The 23869-nt window shown below is 35.3% G+C and overlaps 1 protein-coding gene across 1 annotated transcript in view; it reads left to right on the plus strand.

Annotated features, from left to right (window-relative positions):
- Nucleotides 1–23869, plus strand: part of CFAP47 (cilia and flagella associated protein 47) — an 890592-nt gene that overhangs the window by 35991 nt on the left and 830732 nt on the right. The window contains 7 exon segments of the mRNA XM_078146130.1: nt 1991–2106; nt 11006–11144; nt 13917–14145; nt 15757–15917; nt 18730–18857; nt 20151–20386; nt 23236–23422. Of these exon segments, the coding sequence (XP_078002256.1) occupies nt 1991–2106; nt 11006–11144; nt 13917–14145; nt 15757–15917; nt 18730–18857; nt 20151–20386; nt 23236–23422 (1196 nt within the window).

Below are 23869 nucleotides of genomic sequence, written 5' to 3' on the forward strand. Positions count from 1 at the left end.
ACACTGTTGTCAATGTGATTTTTCCTCAAGCACAGATCTAATCACATCATCCCTCCACCTTCATCCTCCATCTCTCACCCCTCACTCAATAACCTCTAGAAATCCTTTTCACCACTAGGAGTAAATAGAAACCTCTCTGTTTGTCATTTAAAGCCCTTTACAACCCGGTCCCAACCTACCTTTCCAGCTTTATTCCCTAGTATTCCCCTTGATAGACTCTATGGTCCAGTCAAACTGGTTTTCTCACTCTTCCTCATAGATAACACTCCCTTTTCCATAACCATACCTTTCCTGGGATGGCTATCCTTCAGGCCTCAGCCTCTTAGAATCCTGGTTTCTTTCAAAACTCAGTTCAAGCACTCCCTGCACGTTAAACCATGCGTAATCTCAATAGCTAGTACTCATTCCCCACTTCCCCATTACCTTGTATCTACCTATGTAAGTATATTCAAGAATATACATGTATATATGTGTATATATATGTATATATGTGTGTGTGTGTGTGTGTGTGTGTGTGTGTGTGTATTCTTGTATCCTCTAATAGAATTTAAGCTCTCAGGGGATGAGAATGATTTCACTTTTGTTTTTGTATCTCCAGTGTCTATGCATAGTACCTGAAGACATAGTAGGTACTTTAAAATGTTTGTTGATTGACTGATGGATTATTGGTAATAATAATAGCTAACACTTATATAGCACTTATTATGTGCCAGGCACTGTGCAATTATTATTTCATTTGATCCTCACAACAACTCTGAAAGGTAGGTATTATTATTATCTTCATTTTACAGATGAGGAAACTGAGGCAGGCAGACTTGCCCAACACCACACAGTCAGTAAGTGTCTGAAGCTGCATTTGAACTCAGGTCTTTTTGACTCAGGCCCTGGCATTGTATCCTCTGCTCTACCTTGCTGCCTCATAATATTTCTTGATTTGTTTCTCATTTGCTTTATGTAACGTGCAGTGTGGTGGTGCTGGTAAATGTCTACAAACTGAGTCTCTGAAAACATGACACCCTTTTAAGTTTAATCTACATAATTAACATTTTTTTGACCATCACTTTCTTAAGTCTAGACAATCAACAGAACAACCACTTAAGCTCTGATCTGTAGCATTTTTCTCACACTAAAAATTTCAAGAGCCAACTGGAGGGTGCTTCTACGCAGCCCTGGGTATGACTGTATAAGAAATATTTTTTAAAAAAAGCTACTAGGACTTCTACATTCAAATGAGCAGTGCGTCCTCTAATGTCATTTTGGGTAATTTTATATTTATTTCAGTGATGTAACCATTTCTAAAGACTTTTTAGCATAGTTCTTTTGGAATTGCCTTAAGAATCAGTTTATGAGCTCCCTAGGGGGAAAAATTTGATGGATAGATGTAACATTACACCTCATTTTTTATTTAATTCAACTAATATTTGATGAGTGCTTGCTATAATCTAGACACCAGCTTGATAACCTATGTTCTTCATCAGACTTAATACTGAGTTTCTTTTGGCTGTTTCTAAAAGTAAAATTTCCTTCTGATGGATGAAAATTCACCAGTACTTAAGATGCCAAAAAGTGTATGTTATAAGTTTTTATAAGATGATATAAGAACGAAGGGACCTTGTGGAAAGTTTGCTTTTATTATTAGCTTTGAATCTTTAACACTCAACATATCATTTACAAGTAGTAGGTCCTTAAATGCTTATAGAATTGAAGTTTTTTTTTTCAAATTTCATTTGACTACATATATGCATACAGTCTTCTATATACAGTAGGTAGAATACATAATGTTGTTACAAACTTCTAAAGTGTCTAGCTTGAAGGGAGCAATATGAATTTGTACATACAACTTTTTATGTTTGGTAAAACAAAAAACCTAATTTAATCATTTTATAATTCCAACTCGTAATTTGAAATTGCTGTTGTTGATTTAATAGACTTGCAAGGAAATGAACATAACTTTTATTAGTAAAGGTCTCCTTTTTTTCCCTCCTTCCAGGTTGATTCCATGCTGTCATCTGGAAATTGAGTCAAAAGTTAATTTTGGCACAATCACAGCTAATGGTAAAGCAATTTTTAAGTCGATTAACATTATTAACCATGGAACAATTCCAGGTAAATGTTTGCTGTCTTCTAAAATCACTTTAACATTTTGAAAGTGAATGTTACTTGAAACTTCCAACATGTGTTAGATTAATAGGTTTTCTGATTCATCTTAAAAAAGGTTCTTAGCTTCTGGTATGGCACAAACCTGAGAGCCATTAGATGGCCATTCTATAATAGCTTAATGGACCTGCTGCATCAAGACCAAGATTAAAATGTATTGTGAGGAAACCTCACGTACGATATTCCTGCCTCTAGAACTTTAACTTGTAATTTTTCTTCTTAAGTTTCTAGGAAAGAAGCCTCCATAGGTGTTTTTACTACTGTGTTATGACCTAATGGTAGCAATAAACCTGTTGTAAAAGTTTATTACAGCTGTATACAGTTTATTTTTATATGGCTGGATTAATGTAATTTTAATTGCTGATTCATGAATCTCTAGAGATGAGATGACTAGGGGTCTTTCGTGACAACCTTAAAATGTCTATGTTACAGTTTTAGAATCTGCATTAGGTTGAACAGCAGTACCATCAGGGTCTTTGCTTTTTTTTTTGCTCTCGTAGATAGCTCCTAAATCATAGCCAGTACTGTATTAATGATAATAGCAGTCCTACTCACATTTATAAAACATGTCAAGGTTTATAAAGCACTTTCCTTATAACGATCCTGTGAAGTAGATAGTATACTGTTTCTGCTTTACAGATAGGGAAACTGGATTTCAGGGAAGGTAAGTGACACACTGTAGGTCAGTGGTGTCAAACACAAATAGAAACAGAGACCACTATGCCTTATGTAAGGATCCCTGAGGGCAGCATATTGACTTAGAAAACTTCATATTAATATTAATTGTGTTCTATATAATTACATATTATATATTATATTATATAGAAAGATAACATAAAGAAAAGAATATATTATATATAACATGTTATCTATATATACACACATACATACATCTACATATCTACGTCTGTCTGTCTATCTATCTATCTATCTATCAAAGGAAATGGTAAACCACTCCAGTGTCTTTGCCAGTATCTTTCCCAAATGAGGTCACAAAAAGTCAGACATGACTGAAATGATTGAACAATTGTATTTTTATTTGTGTTGTTAAATATTTCCCAATCACATTTTAATCTGGTTCCAGATGTACTCAGGAGTATTGAGAGAAGTGTGTTTGACACCTCTGCTCTAGGTTACCTAACATCTATAGGCAGGTCTTTTCTTGACTTGAAGTCCAGTGATTTGTGTGTGTTTGTGTGTTAGCATTTCTTTTAATTTAAGCAATGTAAATGCAGTGTCCAAAAGCATACAAATGCTAGAGAACCCTCTTGGACTCTGACTTTCAGTATTAAAGCATTATTCAGCATTAAAGCAAAATTTTGTTTTGATATCACAGATGATTTTTCAAAAACCATTTAAACCAGACCCAATAAGGACATTCCCCCAAAACAGTTAAGGAAAACTGACTTAATGGTGACTGGGAGCATATACTACTTTCATTTTGTATTTGTAATAAAAAAAGACAAGTCTCTATTTCACATAGGCTATAAACACAGGGGCTACTCATCTCCCAGGCTGTCTCACTCTGACTGGCATGGGAGCTTTGACCTGCTCCATTTCTGATATGGACCTTGTTCCTCCTTAGTGTAGACACCTGATTTGCTTAGCCTACCGCAGCTCAGAACTCTTGAGCTCAAGAGTTCCATTAGCCTGAGCCTCCTCTGGAGCAGGGATTACGGGTGTGTGTGTGTGTCTCTACTTGTTAAAAGAAAGGATAAGTTTAACTTTAAGTTTAACTAAATTATTGTGTTTCACTGAGTTTTGTTACCATTTACTATTGTCTTCACATTTTTGTTCTTTCGGCTCTTAACTGCACCTCTTCAGATTTTTCTGAGTTCTTCGGGTATTCATCGTTCCTTACGGCATGACAATATTCCATTAGCTCTGTTAGCTGAGCTGTTCCTTAGTCATTGGCATACTTTGTTTCTAGACTACTTTGTCATCCCAGGTAGTGCTGCCATATTTTTATGCATATGTACTTCCCTCCCCCACCCCCCCCTTTAGCTATTGTTGCTCTCCTTAGGGTATAAACCCAGTTGTGGGGTCTCTGTGTCAAAGGGTGTAAACAGTTTAGTAGTTTACCTTACACAGGCACCAGGCCTGTTTCTATTTTGCATTTTACCTCCTGACTCTTTGCCACCAGGACTAACCCAGAACCAGGTCTCTTGCTATTCATTCTCTTCTTCCTTTGTTACTCTGCCTTCTTTCTTCATTATGCTCTATGGAATCTTCTTTTACTTATTCAATTAATCAATTATATCAATCAAACAACATTTATTAATCACTTACTTTTTGTCAGTTACTGTGTTAAGTTCTGGGGATGCAAAGATAAACAAATCAGACAGTCCCTACCTTGAAGGAGCTTATATTTTAATGGATGAAGAACTATTCATAAAGGGAAACTGGAAAGATGGAGAGGAGAGAGAAGAATACCTTTCTGGGCCCAAGGCAGCTGGTGAGGAGGTAGAGAAGTCTTGAAAGGGAGTTGAACCAGGAGTGAAGTGAGCATGTTAGGGCCCCACAAGAAATGGTGGTCTGGGCTAGTGAATCACCAATCAGGATAGTAGACCTCCAGACAGAAATTTCTCTGTGGTAGAGAAAAGATCCAGAGAATGGTCTCCAGCTCATTGAGGAGATCTTTTTTGTGGTAGATCAGGGAACTAACAAGAATCTCAAAAGATAGACGACTGATGGATTCATTGAGGTACTGATGAATATTTAATATAACAAACTCCATTACTCCTTCTCTATTTCTTTCCCAGCATTTTTATGTCTGTATAAGTCTTGTATCATGACTCTCATGTTCTTTTCTGGGGTTTGACTCATATTTACTTGTTCTTAATTTTATTAGTTGTTTCTTTGATTTTGGCATACGTACTGGTCCTGGGTGAAAATATTTCCTTAATTCTTTTTAACATAGAGGGCGATCCAACTGCAGGGCTGAACACTGGGCAAACCAAACTTTCTCCAAACATTGTTGAAATATATAATCTAATCTCACTGGAAGTCTGGGCAAAAACCTACCTCTAAGTCTCTGAATTCATCAGATACTTCGAATTTTCCAGTGGATCTCTTCTAACGAATAGGTCCATCAGATGGAGGTCCAGACAAAATCTCTCCCAAAAATAAAAAGGCCTTAAATTTTGATTTTTCCTCCAATATCAAATACACTGGACAATTCAATCAGAGTTACAAACACATAATAATAGAACAATTAGGCATTGTTCATAGAAAGAAAGCAATCTTTAATCAGCCCCCTAAAAATCTGGATCCCTGTTCCCTCCCAATGGGATGGTTGATTGATATAAATTCATTGGAATAAGCTCTTGAGGATGATTGGAATAAGGGATTCAAAGTCCTTCATTCTTCCGTCTGTCTTACAATGGACCCTTTACTGGGTCCAAGAGACTAGGTTCATTCTTCTGCCATGATATAGAATCTTTGAATCTATTATCCACATAAAATGACCCCAAAACCTGGACACAGACATCTCAGGATAGATATTTATATTTACTTATATTTGTGTATCCTTACTTATGGTCAGAGAATAACAAACGCAGAAGAGGTAGCCCCAAACCCAGGATCAGGCTTGACCAGGTAGGACACAGGCTGAGTTTGTCATGTGCCCACAGCCACAGATGCATCTCTAGTGGGGTGGGATTTACAGTGAGTGGCCCTTTTCTCTCACCCCCAGTGGAAAGCAACTCAAAATAGCCTCACAAGCCAGAAAGGAAGACATACAAAGAGAGGAGAAGTTAGTTGTTGGTTTTTTTAAAGTCCACTTAGTTTTTGGCTCTTTTGAGCAGCTGATAGAGGGATCACTTTTTCACTTCAAAGCATAAGAATCTTTTAGCTCTGAGTAATATACATGGTCAGAGTCAGGAATGGCCACTTTGTACATGCTCTGTTCATCTCTCATTACAAATATACACTCTATTCTCACTTAATATGAATATCACTTCTTTTGTTCTATAAATCAAGAAATAAAACTGGGCTATAGTTTGGTGTTTATAGTTTTCTCTCCCTTGGTTTATGAAAAAGCAGCAATGTAAGATTTTATATTATGAATATTCATTTTTTTCATGTCTGTAGTGACTGGATTACTAACTGTTGTACTTGAAGTTCAGGGGATTATTATCTGGGAAATTGTAATTGTTGTTCCCTTATGAATGACACACACACACATATACACATACATATGCAAATAGGGGTTTTTTTTGCCTTGACTTTGTCTTTTATTCTTTGAGTTGATTCAAAGGATTGTTTCTCACTCTTACAAAAATTAATATTATATATTATACCAATTGTAGTGCTTACAAAAGATTACAATGTGTATATTATATGCAAATGTTACATTAGTATTGATGAGTAGATCAACATATGTTCATGACAGAAAAATTACCTCAAAAATAGATTTAATGACTAATTAGGAAATGATTCTCAATTCTTGATTGTAGGAGTTATACTGTATTGCTTTTTTGTAAAGAAACTGCAGTGAGCTGATATGTTAGACAGTCATATTAAATCTTATTTCATAATTTTATAAATAATTGTGAAGGAGTAAAGTTTAGGCAGCCCCATATTTATGGTTTGCCTTAGTAGTTATTCTAAAAATAATAATCCAAACATTTTTTTTCACTTTTCTAATATTTTATTTAATAAAAACAAACTCAGGACTCCACCTCCCTAAATTAGGAACAATACCAATTCAACCACCATTGGGTTTAACGATAAAATTATTTTACAATCTTATGCAAGATTTCTATTAAGGCATCTGAGTATTTTTTTTTCATCGCTACATTGCCAATACGTGTCTATGGCACTATATTTAGAAGGTGGATATTTTTTACTGAATTCATGTCTTTTTCACATCTTATTCCTTATAAAGCACCTTGCTTATAAATCCTGTGTGGTAGCTAATAAAAAATATTATTATCCCTGTTTTCCATATGAAGAAACTCAGACTCAGGGAGATTAAGTGACTTGTCCAAAGTCACACAGCTATTTCTTGTTGGAGCTATTATTTCAGCCCAGGTCTGAACCTAAAATCAGTTGTTTGTTATATTTGTATAACACTTGGATTTATCTTTGTAAAAGAATTGGGTAATTATGCAGTTATCTTTATGTATACATATACACATACATATATGCATAAGTATAGGGTTGAATGGCATGACTTTGGTCTTGTTCACCCTCCAACCATACCTCCTCCTTGCGTTCCTCCTTTAAACTTTTGAGTATGTACAGAATTTCACTGAAGTTTTTCTTTATTTATTCATGAGTGTTTAAGACTTTTAGGAACTATTTTACAGAATAAGAGTTAAATGAGCTCAGATGACTTGTTTCCTGGAAAACTGTCTACCAAAGCATCCATTCCCCAAATACTTCTTTTATTCTTTGAAAAAACATACACACAAAATTTTACTTATGCTTATTTTATTTCAGGTTTAGAAAAAGATTAATGAGATAATATTGAGAAAGATTTTGTTTCACTTTGCTCAGGAAGGTGATTGAGTTTTCCAAATTTGTTCCTGAGAATTTGTTGTTACCTTGTCCCTCCTGCAGTTCCTTCAGAGCATGGATATGATGCATTGTGTTGTTGTCTTTTTTAAGTATAATTTTAGATTCATTTTTAGTTAAAATAACTGTAACCTTAGTGGAAATAATAAAATGATATTGAACGATTTAAAACAGGTCCTGGACACTAAAATAATATTATTTTATCACATATGTAATGTATGTGTGTGTATATATACATACATATACATATATATGTATATATATATGTATATGTATACACACACCTATATGTATATATTTGGTTCAGGGATATAATTTCATCAATATAAGAAACTCTCAACGTAGAAAAGTCTCTCCATCAATGTAGATTTGCAACTTGTCTGTAATTCGTATATTAGAGAGTTCCCTGGGAACTAAAGGATGAAATGACTTGCTCAGAGATAGTATGTGACAGAGACAGTACTTGTATTGATGCCAAGACTGCTGTCTTGTCAACTATTTCATTTTAATAATTAAAATTTAATAAGTTATAGTCATATGATATAATGTTTAATAACCTTATGTTCTACATGATTTGTTTTCTAAGAAATTAATCTGCAACAGATAAAGTTGGCATAGTTAGAATTTAAAGAAAATATATACATTGGGGAAAAATTTGCATTAAACGTCTAATAAAAACCTGACATCTAAAATCTATAGGTAATTGAAAGAAATCTGTAGAATAATGAGACATTCCCCTGTAGACAAGTGGTCAAAGGACATAAATCATTTTTAAAGAAGTTCAAACTATCAACCACCATCTAGGAAAAATGCTTAAAACCAGAGAAATGCAAATATCCATCAAATTAGCAAAGCTTCCAAAGGTTGAAAAAAAATCAACATTACAGAGACTGCAAGAAGACAGACACACTAATTTATTGTTGATGGATCTGAGGACTGGTCCAACTGTTCTAGAGAACAATTTGAAATTATGCAAGAAGAGTGACCAAATTCTTCATGCTCCTTGACACAGATATCTCATTTCTCTCTCCCAAGGAAGTTAATGCCAAGAAGAAAAGACCTATAAATACAAAAGTATTTATAGCAGTGTTATTTATGATAACAAAAAACTAGTCATAAATGTATTCATTTGGGGAATGGTTGAACAAATTGTGGTATATGAATGTGATAGAAAATACTATGCTCTAAGGAATGATGAATGTGAATAATTCAGAGGAACGTAGGAAAATATGTGAATTGTTGTGGGGCAGGGACTATTTTATTTTTGTTTTTGTATTGCCAGTGTCTGGCTTACAGCAAAGATTTAATAAATGTTTGTCAATTGATTGATCAAAATGGTGTAGCTTTGTAGTCTTTCAAAAGAGCCAAAAGAACACAAGCCATGCATGATCAGAACAGTATAAATAAAGACAATAGTAAAGACTACAGAATCCAAGTAAAACATAACAATGTTGGTAACATCTTATATAAATTAAAACATATATTCTTCCTTTCTCTTACTAATTCACAGGCTACAAAAGTGGAAAAGGACATGTGTTTTCAGTTGTAATCATATTATGAGGTGTTTTTGCTTACATTTTCTTTGGGAATGTATCTGTGGGATATCCATTTGGATTTTTGGTTGGAAAGAAGCTATTGTGCCCAAACAAAGTACATTAATAAAAAAAAAGTTTTGAAATCAAATATAAAAAATATCCTTTGAAATAAAAAAATTGCCATAAATGACAAAGCACAGTGAGCTTTTCACAAGTTTTCATAAATCAAAGTCCATTTGCTAGGTTGTCTAATAAATGCTGTTTTATTATTTCAAAGGGAATTTTATATATCTTATATAGCAGAAGAAATGTTACTTTATATTACTGAAGATGTTTTTCTGAAGGAGAGAATATCTTTGTAGATTCCAGGAGCTATTTCACATTTCTATGCCAATAGTCCTAACTGCACTACAAACATGTTGGACATCTTTGAACTTTTATGCCAGTGATAGGATTACTAAATGATGGAGAAACTTGATGCCACTGGTGGCATTACTCTCTACTTTTCCCGTCTTCCCTGCTCAACAAACCATCTATATTGGTGTTTCCAGAAATAGTCTTACAGCAGTTTTCTGTAGTCTGTTGACTTTCCTCTTTCCCGTTGGGTGGCTCCTTCTTAATTATTTTTTCTGAATCTTCATCTATGCCATATCCACTAACCATGGGGCACTCATCAAGACTCTATCCATGACCCTTTTCTTTTTTTCCTCCTTATACTATCTCACTTAGTGATCCCATCAGTTCTCACGGGTTCACTTATCATCTCTATATTCATGATTCCCAGAGCTTTGTGCCCAGCCTTAGTCTTTCTCCTAAACTCTAATCCTGCTCTAGCAATTGCCTCTTGGACATCTAGAACTGGATGTCCTGTAGGCATCTCAAACTCAATATATTAAAAATAGAAATAATTATCTTTTCCACTAAACCCTCTCCCCTTTTGAATTTCCTTATTGTTGTTGAGTGCAACTTTGTCCTCTCAGTGACCTAGACTTGCAGTCTCATCATTATACTCATCTCCTAACTCACTCTCTTCACATATACAACATGTGGTCAAGTCTTATAATTTCTACCTACACAACATTTCTTGCATGTGTTCCCTTCCCTTTCATAGCCACCACTCTAGTTCAGGCCATCATTCCCTCTTGCCTGGATAATTGCAGCAGCCTCCTAATTGATGTCTCTGCCTCATGTCTTCTCATTCTAATCTACCATCCACCCAACTGCCAAAATGATGGAGTGTAGGTTGATCATGTCACTCCTCTCTACTCAGTAAACTCCAGTAGCTCTCTGTAACCTCCAGGATCACACATAAAATTCTCTGCTTGACATTTAAAGCTCTTCTCAACTTGGCTCCTTTCTACCTTTCCAGTCTTCTTCTTTATTCTCTCCTATATACTCCACTCTCTAGCCACATTGGCCCATTTGCTCTTCTTTACATGTGACATTCCACCTCTGTGCTTTAGCATTGGCTGGCCTTCATCTTTGGAAGGTTCTTTCTCTTCACCTACACTTCTGATAGTCTTTGACTTCCTTCAAGGCTCAGCTCAGATGTCCTTTTCTGTCTCTAGAGACATCCCCTCTAAGATTACCTTCAATTTACTCTTTATATCTCTTGTCTATATCTAATTACACATTGTTTTCCTCATTCGAATATAAACTTTCTGACGGCAGGTGCTATTTTTGCCTTTGTTTATATCTCCAGTGCTTAGGATAGTGCTAGCACATACTCAGTGTTTATTTACGGACTGACGTATATTTCCAAATTTAAATACCTGTTTTTATGTTTTCCTTAGGTTCGTTTGATATAGATTATAAAGGGAAGTTACCTATCACTATACAACCAACTAATGGAATTGTAGACCCTAAATCATCAAAGAATATTAAAGTTTGTGTATGTACAGATAAGCCCAGAATTGTTAGTGAATTGGCAAAGTGAGTATACCATTATTTCATTGATTATGAAAGCCTTACTACCATGTTTTACTTTGTTGTCTTAGGCTATATATCTGTATTTGACTGTCTTGGCTATTCCTCTGTTTTACCTGGTCTTTTGGAAGCACACAAATGCATCCAGAATTGAGAGACTGTGGTCATGGTGAAGCCCAGGATTCCCAAGGAGGCTCGGACTGTTTTAACTGCATGACCACAGTGGGACTGAAATCCATATTCCTGGGTTACTGTGGCTCAGTGGGGAAAAGGAGGGAAAGCTATCGCCAATCATGTAAAGGGCAGGTTGGTAGATGGCACAGGGTATATATAGAGTACTGACTTAGAGTCAAGAAGACTTGAGTTCAATTACTGGCTGAGGCATTCACTGCCTCTGTGACTCTGGGTAAGCCACTGAATCTCTCTCAACCTCAGTTTCCTCATCTGTAAAAGGAGGACAGCAATAGTACCTGGCAGCTAGGTGGTGCAGTGGATAGAGCACTGGACCTGGAGTTAAAAAGACTCACTGTTCTTAAATCTGTCCTTAGACACTTACTAGCTGTGTGAACTTGGGCAAGTCACTTACCCTTGTTTGCCTCAGTTTCCTTATCTATAAGATGAGCTGGAAAAGGAAATGGCAAACCACTCTAATAGCTTTGCCAAGAAAACCCCAAAGAGGTACGAAAAGTATGAAATGAAAATGACTAAACAACAACAACAGCAGCAAAGTATCTTGCCGGGTTGTTGTGAGGATTAAATGAAATAACTTATGTAAAGAGTTTTGCAAACCTTAAAGTTCTATGTAAGTGTTATTATTGTTATGGTTATTATAGCAAGGACCTCTTAATATATTCATCAGGTGCCCTAGTCTCCATTGAGGATTTTACAGAGAAGACCTCTGAATGAAGAAGCATGCACTCAGGGGAGGTGGGTGGGAGACCCCCTGTTTGTATTTCAGGCTGAAACACTTTGCTACATAAACTCCTCTTATAATTGCCCTCTGTGGCTGATGAAGAAAATGGATGTGTCTGGTGATTTAGAGTATGTCATAGGAAGCTGAACAAAGTTGTTATGCTCATTGCTGAGGGCTGTTTCTAACCTTAGCAATATGGTAGACTAGGGAACCCAGGCCCTGGTCAAGTAATTTGGGTTATTGATTTCCTCAGTGCCATTCTCTCTTTTTATGTGTCTGACACTGTGCAGGAATTCAGTAGAATTTCTCTGTGTTTCCTCAGGATTGCTTGAATTCTCCATATTACCTCTATTTGGTGGGCAGAAGGCTGAAGGAGGCCTCACTTTCTGAGGGCATTGACGTCCACCAGTATGTTAATGATGCAATGTTGACTGAGTCAGATAAGGCCATGGTAGCAGAGGCCCTAGATAAAATGTGACTCATGTTACAGATAAGGGCCCAAATTATTATGGAAATCAGCCCAAAGTAAATTCATCATTAAGCCACTCAGTTAAGTTTTGGGAGCATACTAGATGGGGAAAATATAATTCCAGATGTGGTCTGTAATAATCTACTGACATCTCCCCACATGAAAAAGCATATAACTCCTAATTAATTTTGAATAAAACACTATTCTACTCAATCTTCATGCTTACCCCAGCAGTTGGCAATACTCACTTATTCCCTGCAGGGTAATAAGAATTGCTCTAAAGCCTCCAGACCACCATTTCCCATAAACTGGAACTTTTATGCCTCAGAGACCAAGGAAGCCAAACCAAAAATTTAAGCCCTAGTCCCAAGGACAGCTTCCCTGCTCCTTTAAAGTGAAACTGACCTATAGAGGCTACTCCTAAGCATACTTTGCTAAAATATTGATGAGCTCTATCAATTTCCTTCCCCTTTATTAAGTACTTTAATATTCCTGACAGAAATGATTGTGAGGTGGTAAGTGGCAGGCCTAGAATTCAAACCCAGATCTTTTGACTCTAGTCTCTTTCCCCTAAGTGACTGAGTATGAGTTTTGTTAGGAAGAGTAATAATGTTGGATGAAGTCAAATGATGGGAAGGAAGTTCAGGGCAGGGAGGAAGGAAAATGACTGGCCTTGGGTTGAGCTTGGTGGCACAAACTTGTAATTCCCGCTCCTAGGGAAAATTTAAGCTGGTGAATTGCTTGAGCTCTGAGGTTCAATAGGGCTAAAGCCCTTTGGGAGTCTGTACTAGGTCTGTCACCGGTATGGTAAGCCCCTGGGTGATGATATGGGTGTTGAAAGATGGCACCAACCAGATGGCACCACCTAAGTAGTGAACAACCAGCCTACATCAGAAACAGAACAGGCCAAACCTTTTGGATTAATCAGCAGTAGGATGGGGCCTGGCAACTACTCTTGAGCCTGGTTGAGATAGGGAAATTCAGTTTCCTAAAAACAAAAAAAAGAGTGATTCATTGCATGAGAGAATGACTTTAGGTAGAGAAAGAGTGAGTACATTCAGAAGTGTGAATTTGTGTTTTGGTAGAGGACGGATGCTGTACAGTGGGAAAGATGGGAGACCTTTTCTTTTGAACATGAGAGGTTTTTTTCCCCCTGGAGATGAAGAAATATATTTATCATATACCACTCTTCAATGTGCACACAGACAGGGTTGGCATTTTATAGTTTATCGAGCAAGATTTGTTTCATTTTCATTAGTAGATTGTTTTCTAATTAATATCAAATGCAACTTCTTCTTAGTCTGATACTTGGTGGCTAAATGAAATTTGTTTTTGGTTCTTTCACCTACAAAAATTAATAAAACATGTTTTTATTTTATTCTTTTATTCTTATTAGAGTAACTTTGCAGGGTGGTGAAGATACATTTTTACAGATTGAAGCCTGTGTTGTCCAGCAAATTATTGAACTGTTAGATGTTTGTGAGGAAAAAAGTTTGAAGTGTATACAATTTGGAAGTGTCTTCTTTGGAACATCAAAGATTGAGCATGCAGTTCTGTTTAATAACAGTCCTGAACATATGAGTTGGGTAGCAGTGATGGAGCATGAAGCAGTTGGAGAAGAATTGGTAAGTTAGCTGAATGGCTTTAACATGGTTTGAAAGTGTCTACTAGGGGCAGCTAGGTGGTGCAGTGGATAGAGCACCGGCCTTAGAGTCTGGAGGACCTGAGTTCAAATATGGTTTTAGACATATAACACTTACTAGCTGTGTGACCCTGGGCAACTCACTTAACCCCGTTGTCTAGCCAAAAAAAAAAAAGATGTCTACTAGTCTTAAGCAAAATTAGGACAAATATTTGATTTTTTAAATACTTAAGTTGTTTATCCTAATTTAGTTTATTTAGTTATACTTGTCTCTTGGGAATAACCTCTAGAGAAATGGTGCTTTAAACAAAATAAAAGTGGTACAAATGTAGCTCTCCCAAACCCATTCTCTCCCGCTCTATCTTGTACTTGCACGGTGGGGTCCCTTGCAGAAATGACTTCCAAGTTCAAGGTATTCTGAAGACTAATTTGATGGTATGTGCACATATATGCATATCAATGTATGTATACACATATGTAATATGTGTATATGTGCTTACATAGATGAACAAAAAACTAAGCAATTCTAGTTCCTAATAAACTATAACTTTTTAGTAATCCCTGTGGGTTGGTTCTCTTAAAGCTATTGCTTATAAGCCCCCATTTACCTTCAAAGTAAAAGTAGTTAGTTCCTCAAATGACTTAAGAACAGTAACCACAGATTACCCCCTCAATAAATCTTAGGCTTATTCTCCCACAAATATACGCAGATTTCTTAGTTATCACATAGGTAGAGTGCATTAGGTACCACATGTGTCCAAGGCAGCTCACATATCTAGCACCACTACAGTAGCACAAGGATATTTTCCCTTCCTTAGTCCTTATTCTGCTCCCCCTGTGTGTAGGGCTTCTCATGATGGGTAGCTTTGCTGGGATCCGTGGACTTCTTTCTCTCCACAGCTCAACTCTACTCTGCCACTGTATTCACTTCTACCACACTTGCTCTCTGTACTGACTCCTTAGAAATTGTCTTGCTTTTTTAAAGGCGGATGTGAATGGCCATTTGTCCTTTAATTATATCAGATTTGTTTAAAGAGTTCCTGGCCTCCTAAAGGACTAATAAAGAATAAATACTTCATTAGTTTGAAGTATAAATACTTTTATAAATACTTGCTTCCTTTAAAACTATGACATCTTAGTGTTGTTGTTATCTGTCCCTTAAATCCTATAATTTCATCAAGGGGACTGGGGGAAGCTCAACTGATTTGGGGTCTCCTGGTCAATATCCATACCCCCACTAATTTGAGGGTATGTGCAGATATACATGTGAGTGCATGTATGTGTGCACACAGTGTATACATATGTATGTGTACACACACTGATGAACTAAAGCTGAGCAATCCTAGTTCTTAATAGACTGTAGCTTTTTAGTAATTCTTATTCTCATCTGTTTTCTTGTGGGAAGATTTATTGTTTTAATTTTATAATGTGCCTGCTTTTTGACCCCAATATTAATTTATAAATATTTAAAGAAAAGAAATTACCTATAAATTTTCTTATACACTGTGGAGCTATAGTAGTGATTCTATGATAAATCATAAAATTTTTTATATTATTTTTTCTTAACTATTTTTACTTTGGTTTTACATTGCAGGGTACAAACCTTCAGCAAAGAATAGATGGCGCTTTACACGATTTAAGCTACATAAGCAAAATGAGAAACATAGATGTTACCACTTTCATTTCCTGTATTCCCAATGAAGGAACTTTATTACCTTATCAAAAGATAGTAATTACATTTTGCTTTAGTCCAAAGTAAGTATGTACAGATACCTTTGTAATAGAAATAATTTTAATTGCATTAACATTGTTAGTAACATACTCATCAGATTAATTTTAATATTTCACCTTAACAGTATTAGTAAAAATGCAAAAAATAAGTATTTATTGACATGTGTTATGAACTTTTAATTTTATTTTGAACATTTCTTAGACTACATTGATTAAAAGTGAAGTTCTATTTATAATTCTCTTTTGTTAATACACTTAAAAATTAATTCAATATATGAACAATTTTCAAACAAAATCTCCAAAATCATCTTATAAAAGTTTAGATTAGTTGTTTTAATTCAGATTTTGTTTATTGCTGTTAGTAAGTCATAGTAAAAATTGGTCCCTTATGGGAAGGGATTGGTGAACAAATAAATATCCCAGTTTGTAGGGTGAAATTAGACATTTGGAATACTGGCTGTGGATGAGATGATAAATAGAATCAGCTACTGGAATCTCTTTGACGGAGAGTTCTATAGGTACAAGGTACCAGGTGAGTAAACATTATGGATAAAGTCACAATTATGCATAAAATACACACTCCTTAGCCTAATATATAAATGGTTTCCCATAATGTGACTCCAACTTACCTTCCCAGTCTTATGGTCCATTACTTCCCTTCATGAGTGCTAAGTTCCAGCTGTTCTATTGATGTACTAGCTCTCCAAGTAACCTGCCACTGTGCATTTGTACAAATTATTCTTCATGTCTGGAATGAACTCCTTCCTTGTTTTTTCCTTTTTTAATTCGTATCTTCCTTCAAAATCCAACTCAAAACTGCCTTTTCTTTTGTGAAATGTTGCCTCATCCCTTTGTATCCCTGTGCCTCATTGGAGTGTCTTGAGCGTTGAATGTTTATTTTGGTTAGTTTGGTAGGATGAAAATAAAATTATGGCAAATTGAATTCAAGTGAAATATTTGGTTGGTACCTATTCAGCTACTAGTTGAAATGCACTGACTTTCAGAATTTACAGTAAGAGAGAGTTTAAAAAATTATTTATATTCATTTAATTTGTTCATTTAGGGAAGTATCCTAACTAAGGATGCTATGTTGCCTTAGTTACAAGTCCCTACCTTAATTCTTTGTAGAGTGGGTTGCAAAATTTTTCTGTTACCTTGAACACTTATAGAACTTTTGACCAAAAGTTCACCTGGTCATATCACCAACTAAAATGCTGTTTGAAGACCTTAGCAGATGTTCTTCAGTAAACAACCTTCTAGTTGTAATGTAATGACAGTATAAAAATCATACTTTTCTTCAAAGAATATTGTACACTTCTATACATTGTACAATATTATACAATATTGCAAAGTATTGCACATTTACAGAATCACCAGGACAGATACTCATAGATGAATAAACTTCTTTATGTTCTTTTCATCACAGTATATTGGCTAAGTTCAAGAAACTAGTGTGTACATGAATCAGTATTACTGTTCTATGGATAAGCCTACTGAAAGATATTGATGAAAAAATACTTTTTGATTTTTTAAGATTTATCCAACTTTTCAAAATTTGTCACACGGTTTTTATTTTTTGTTACATTTTGAGTTCCAGACTGTGTTTCCCCTCCACTCCCAAACCTGTATTAGAGAAGGCCAACATTTGACATATATTCATACAATAAATACGTCCATATATCAGTTCTTTCTCTGGAGGTAGATAAGATCTTCCTTCATGGGTACTTTATAGTTGATTTGAATATTCCTGTTATTCTGAATAGCTTAGTCATTCACATTGGTCTTTGAACAATATTGCTGTTACTGTATACAATATTCTCTTGGTTCTGTTTGTTTTATTCTTCATTATTTCATGCAAGTTTTTCCATGTTTTTCTAAACTCAACTGGCTCATTATTTCTTGTAGCGCAGTAGTTTTCCATTACAATTATATACAACTTATTCAGTCATTCCCCAACTGATAGGCACCCCCTCAATTTCCAGTTCTTTGCCACCACACAAAGAAAACTGCTATAAATATTTTAGAACATTTAGATTCTTTTTCTTTTTCTCTGTGAAACAGACCTAATGGTGGTATTTCTGGGTCATAGGGTATATGTAGTGTTATAACTCCTAAGGCATAATTCCAGATTGCTCTCCAAAATGATTAGATCGGTTCACAGTTCCACCAACAGTGTACTAGTGTCCCAGGTTTTCCGTTTCTTCTCCAAAATTTGTTATTTTCCCCTTCTATCATTTTAGCCAATCTGATAAGTGTAAAATAGTATCTTAAAATTGTTTTAATTTGCATTTCTCTAATCAACAATTTAGAATATTTTTATATGACTATATGTATATATGTATGTTTGTATGTTGTGTGTGTATGTGTGTGTGCCTATATATATAGCTTTGATTTATTTTTCCAAAAACTGCCTATTCATATCCTTTGACCATTTGTCTTTTGGGGAATGACTTATATCCTTATAAATTTAACAAATTTCTCTATATATTTGAGATATGAGGTCTTTGTCCAAAAAACTGTCTACAAAATTCCCCCCCCCATTCTCTGCTTTCCTCCTAATCTTGACTACATTGATTTTGTTTGTGCAAACTTTAATTTAATATAATGAAAATTATCCAATTTATATCTTACATCACTCTCTACCTTTTGTGTATTCATCAAATTTTTTCCTATCCACACATCTGATAGGTAATTATATTCCATATTCTTATCCTAGGGTTTTAACTAAGAAATACTAAATAGAGTTGGAATTTGGGATGAAATGTCTTCCATAATTGATTTACAATTTTTCTCTGTGCTCTAATTGAAACATAACTCTGACTCTCAATTTTTATAGACTATATGATGATGGTAAAAAGCATGCTGACTTGTCCCACAGACAAGACTATGCTCTGTTTTTGAGATTCGAGTCAATAGAGAGTAAAGATACTTTTTCAAAAGCTGAAGCAGAAGATGCTACTGAAAGTAAGTGTAAAAGTCTGCGAACGTTGAAAAATACAATAAATATATGTGTTCAGCATGAGAAATATTAAATATTTACAGAACTGCTTAAAACAAAGTGCATCTTGTATAAAGGAAACAAGTTAATTTTAGAAGATTTTTTGGATCTTTTGATGATGGGGAAATTTAATACTTGATGATAGATTACCACGTTAAAAATAGACTACACATTTAGTATCAAGGTGGTTAGGGGATTAGGAAACTTGGATTATAATAATAATAGTACTAACTCATATTTCTACTCACATTTCTGCAGTGTCCTAAGGTATGTAGGGAGCTTTCTGCACAGCAGTTCAGTGAGGCAGGTGATGGGAGTGTTGTTATTCCTATTTTCCAAATGAGAAAATTGGGGCTAAGAAAGGAAGAGTGACATGCTCAGGGAATCCCAAATAGTAAGAATCAGGATTCAAGCTCAAGTCTTTTTCTTGCTCCGATTCCAGAGTTCTTTCCAACATGGCACACAGATTCTTTTCCTATGCTACAGTTTTCCATTATGAATTGGCAATCTTTTTGACATTATTTGACTGTCAGGATCAGGGGTAGGGAACCTGTGGCCTTGAGGCGCATATGGCCTTCTAGGTCCTTGGGTGCAGTCTTTTGACTGGGTCCAAATTTATAGAACAAATCCTTTTATTAAGGGGATTTGTTCTGTGAGGTTTAGATTCAGTCAAAGGACTGCACTTGAGGACCTAGAGGGCCATAGGTGGCCTCAAGGCTGCGGATCTAGGAAGGTCAGGTTAAGCAGGTAGGTACCATACATTTTGGGGAGGGGAAGATTATAGATTCCAGGATGATTAAGTCAAAGAGAATAGCAAAAGTGAACCCTGACTCTAGGGCAGAAACTGTTCCTTTCTGTTTTGTCCAGGGTCTGTTGAGTATGGTTGGCCCTGTGTTCACAAATGATGATTGTAGTGAGAACATAGTCAGTGGGCCTACACCCAAGTCCTGTCCCTCATCGAGGGAGAGACAGAAATACTAGTCATCTCACAATGAACTTCTCTCAGGGAAACAATAGCTAGTTATCCCTGGCCTGGAAGGTTTGTACCTTGTCTGATGCCAATAGCCAAGAAATGAGAACTCTCTTATAGGTTCCACTTGTGTTAACCGCTGCACAAATGTCCAACCTATCCAAGTGTAAGAGTTCCATTGTTGTATTGGCATTTCATGACATCTTATGTTAATTGAGCAAAACTTTTGAGTATCATCTGAGGTCTCAAGGTATTTTTAAATACTCAGGAATTTTATTGTCTTTTACAGGTCATCATTTTCACAAAGTGGAGTTAGCATTGACAGGCTCAGGACTCCCTGTCTTATTAAGTTTTGTACCAGGAAAAGTCCTTCATTTCACACCTTGTTTTATGGGTCAACATTCAGAGATTTTGTGCAGCATACAAAATCATTCCAAATCACTTCCTGTAGCATTCAGCTTCCACAAAGTAGCTCATTTTAAAACTACTCCAGAGAAAGGAAAGATACATGAAGAAAGTAATAAGGTAATGCAATTGATCTTTCCTTTCAAATTGCTCTTAAAATATATGTAGGTCTGGAAAATTCCGCTCATCATGTACAAAAAAACCTTAATTGGCCTCCTCATTTATCATTTTGATCTCTCATCCATCTTAGATATACAGCCTTTTTTCCTCGTTACTCATCATTCACTGAAATATATATATATATATACATATATATATATATACGTATATATATATATATACATCATTCACTGAAATATATATATATATATATATATACGTATATATATATATATATACACATATATATATATATATATATATGTTGAGTAGCACTACACTCAAGACATCCTGCTAGTTAATGTGGGAAACATGATGATGATAAGATAGCATATGACCTGTAGGTAGGAGTGTGCTGAAGCCAACTTGAAAACTTGGTAGTGCCAATTATTAAATTTTCAGTGTGAGTATTTATGTCTTGGGGATTAGCAAATGCTAACAATTCAGGGATTGATTTTTTAGACTTAAGAAAGTAATACAGAAAATATTAATAATTCAGATTAAAATTAAATGTGCATAGAGGGTACATTTTTGGGAGATGAAAGGGGCAAGCTATTAAATTTTGTCACTATACCATTGCCTTTAGGTATTTACAATGTAGTTGGGAAGGTAACAAATATATAAGGATAAGAAAACCCCAGTAAAAGTGTAAATAATGGTTCAAGACATTAAAACTAATAAGAAAGGCTTTAAGCCAAAATATGTGTATATATTATATATACATAAGCATATTTTTTTGTATGTGTCACACACAAATATAAATGAAACACCTGTACCTATGAATATGTATGTATGTATGTATATATATAATGTAAAAATATAAACACACACATATGTATGTATATATACACACACACCAAAGTAGATAACATAAGGGAAAGCTACATTATAGGGATAAAATTAATAGTTGAGACACCCAGAGAATACCTAGATTGTGCATAGAAAGCATAATCCAAGGAAAGGACCAATACTAAAACCTATGGCCTAGGATATTGATAAACAAAGGCAGAAAATATAACCAAGAAACAAGTTGAACCAGGGATCCTAATGCAAAAAGGTTTCCTCCCTTGACTTTTGAAGTCAGTGGTGTCTCTAAGACTTGATGTGACAAGACTTGGCTGTAATGACTTTGAAAGAATATAACTTTTTTAAAGGAAGGAGGATAGGAAAAAGAGGAGAGTAGCATTAAGATATATTATTATTTTAATATGTTAATATCATATGTTAGTCTTATAAGAAAATCCAGCTGTCAGAGAAGAAAACATGGGGGTAAAGATAGACTGAGGCAGAAACAAAGTGGAATAATGATCATTGGGATATACACTACAGATTATTTGGATGTAAAGAGGAAAAAAAATGAAGAAATCAGGAAATAGATACCGAGCTTCATGCTATTCTTGTGGAACAAATTATTCTGTGAAGTTCAAATTCAAAGTTCTGCACTTGAGGACCTAGAGGACCACATATGGCCTTGAGGTTGCAGGTTCCCTAACCTTGTTAGATGATAGAGTCAGGATCCCAAAAGGTCTTGAAAGGCTGGAACATTGGGCCAAACTTAGTAAGGTGAAATTCAATAAGGATAAATGTTTTATTCTTGGGTTCAAAAACCCGACTTCACAAGTACCAAGTGGGGAAGACACAGCTAGACAAAAGTTTGTCTGCAAAAGGTTTAGTGGGGGTTATAGTGGACGCTAGGCTCAATATGACTCAAAAGTGTGATATGGTAGTCAAGAAGAGCAGAGTTTCCAGGTCTAGGAAGTTGATAATTCCTCTACCTACCCTGGTCATGTACAAGAGTTTCATAAAGTAGATTTGCAATCAGCATCATTGGAGGGAATATCCATTTCAATGAGATCACTGATCCATAGCTCCATATCTACATTAACATCTGCATTCACCATATGCAAAACAGAATTGGAACCTTGAAATCATTTGTGATTCTTCCTTCTGCCTCACATTCAGTCAGTTCCTAGGTCTTGTTGATTACATGATGTCCATAATAATTTTCCATACCTGTTCCCCTTTCTCCACTCACATGTCCACCACCCTAGTTCAAACTCTTCTTTCTTACCTCTTGTCTGGACTATTGAGTAGTTTTCCAATTGGTCTCTCTGGTTTCAGTCTTTCAGTTCTTTAATCCTTCATTTACAGAGCTGCCAAAATAAAGCTTTCTAAAGTATAGATTGAACCATGTCAGTTCTTTGCTTAAAAAAAAAAAGTTAATTCCTTACTCTGGCTTTGAAATCCTTTCACAATCTGGCTATAACCTGTCTTTCCAGACAATTTAGCCTGCTTACTAACTCAGCATTCCCTTACCTATCTCTGTGCTTCTGCATGTTCCTCATGTGTGGAATGGACATTCTTCTCGCCTCGATTTTTTAGACTCCTTAGCTTCCCTCAACACTGTGCTGAGGTCCTATGTCCCATAGGAAGAACTTTCCTTCTCTTCCTAATTGTCAGTGCTCTTTCTTAATTCAAATTATTGTAGATTTACCTATTTATTTATTTATTTGTTGCATCCCTACATATAATGGAAACCTCTTTAGGGTAGAGATTGTTTTTCAGTTTTGTATTTGTATACCCAGCATCTAGCAGAGTGCCTTGCACATTGTAGATGCGATATGTTTGATTAGTCAAATTGAGCCTATTACTTCTTGAAGACCATCTAGAGAGTTTTTACAAGTGTCTCAAAGGCAAGGAATCAAGAGTGTATGTATTCTCTAAGGAAACTCGCCATTGCCATGATAAGAAAAGTCACTTTTTTGCTGTCCTTTTATTATTAAATATATGTATCATCTTTTTTTTTTCAGAATGTGCTGTTTTCATTTGTGCCACATCAACTAGGCATATTTAAAGTAAAGCAATTCATGGATATACTTGGTTTTGTGGCAGAAGATGGTTTACATATGAAAGTGAAACCTTTTCACCAAATACAGTTAAATTTTACTAGTATCTGCAAACCTACAACCAAGAGAATTGAGATGAAAATCATTCCCGGTATGCTACTGAGAAAACTTATAAGATCTTTTTTTTTTTTTAGCAATAATTTAAATACGTCTTTAACTTATGTAAATCAAATTCATTTTTGCATATATAAATAAATTTATAAAATAGATTAATATAAATAGATACACAGAAAAAGAATGTTTTGGGAGGACACTTTGGTCCAGATGAAATATTTCCAATAGTGCTATTTCTCTTACTCTTGATGCTTCTAGTTGTTGGGAAATGTGAGGCAGTTAGGGATTAGAAGGAACATTTGGGAAGGCACCAAGTATTATGTGGCTTGAGTCCTAGGACTAAGTCTAGGTGGTTTCCTTTTTCCTTCGTGACAGAAAATTATTTCCGTTCTCTGGGAAAGGAAAATTTTGATGGAGTTATTATTTTCTGGAATTCTTGGGCTGAGACTAAGTTAGCCATTATGAATGAGAAGCAGTCATAACT

The sequence above is a fragment of the Phascolarctos cinereus genome, unplaced genomic scaffold (genome assembly GCF_003287225.1).
Source record: "Phascolarctos cinereus isolate Bilbo 61053 unplaced genomic scaffold, phaCin_HiC Scaffold_726;HRSCAF=1367, whole genome shotgun sequence".
NCBI lineage: Eukaryota > Metazoa > Chordata > Mammalia > Diprotodontia > Phascolarctidae > Phascolarctos > Phascolarctos cinereus.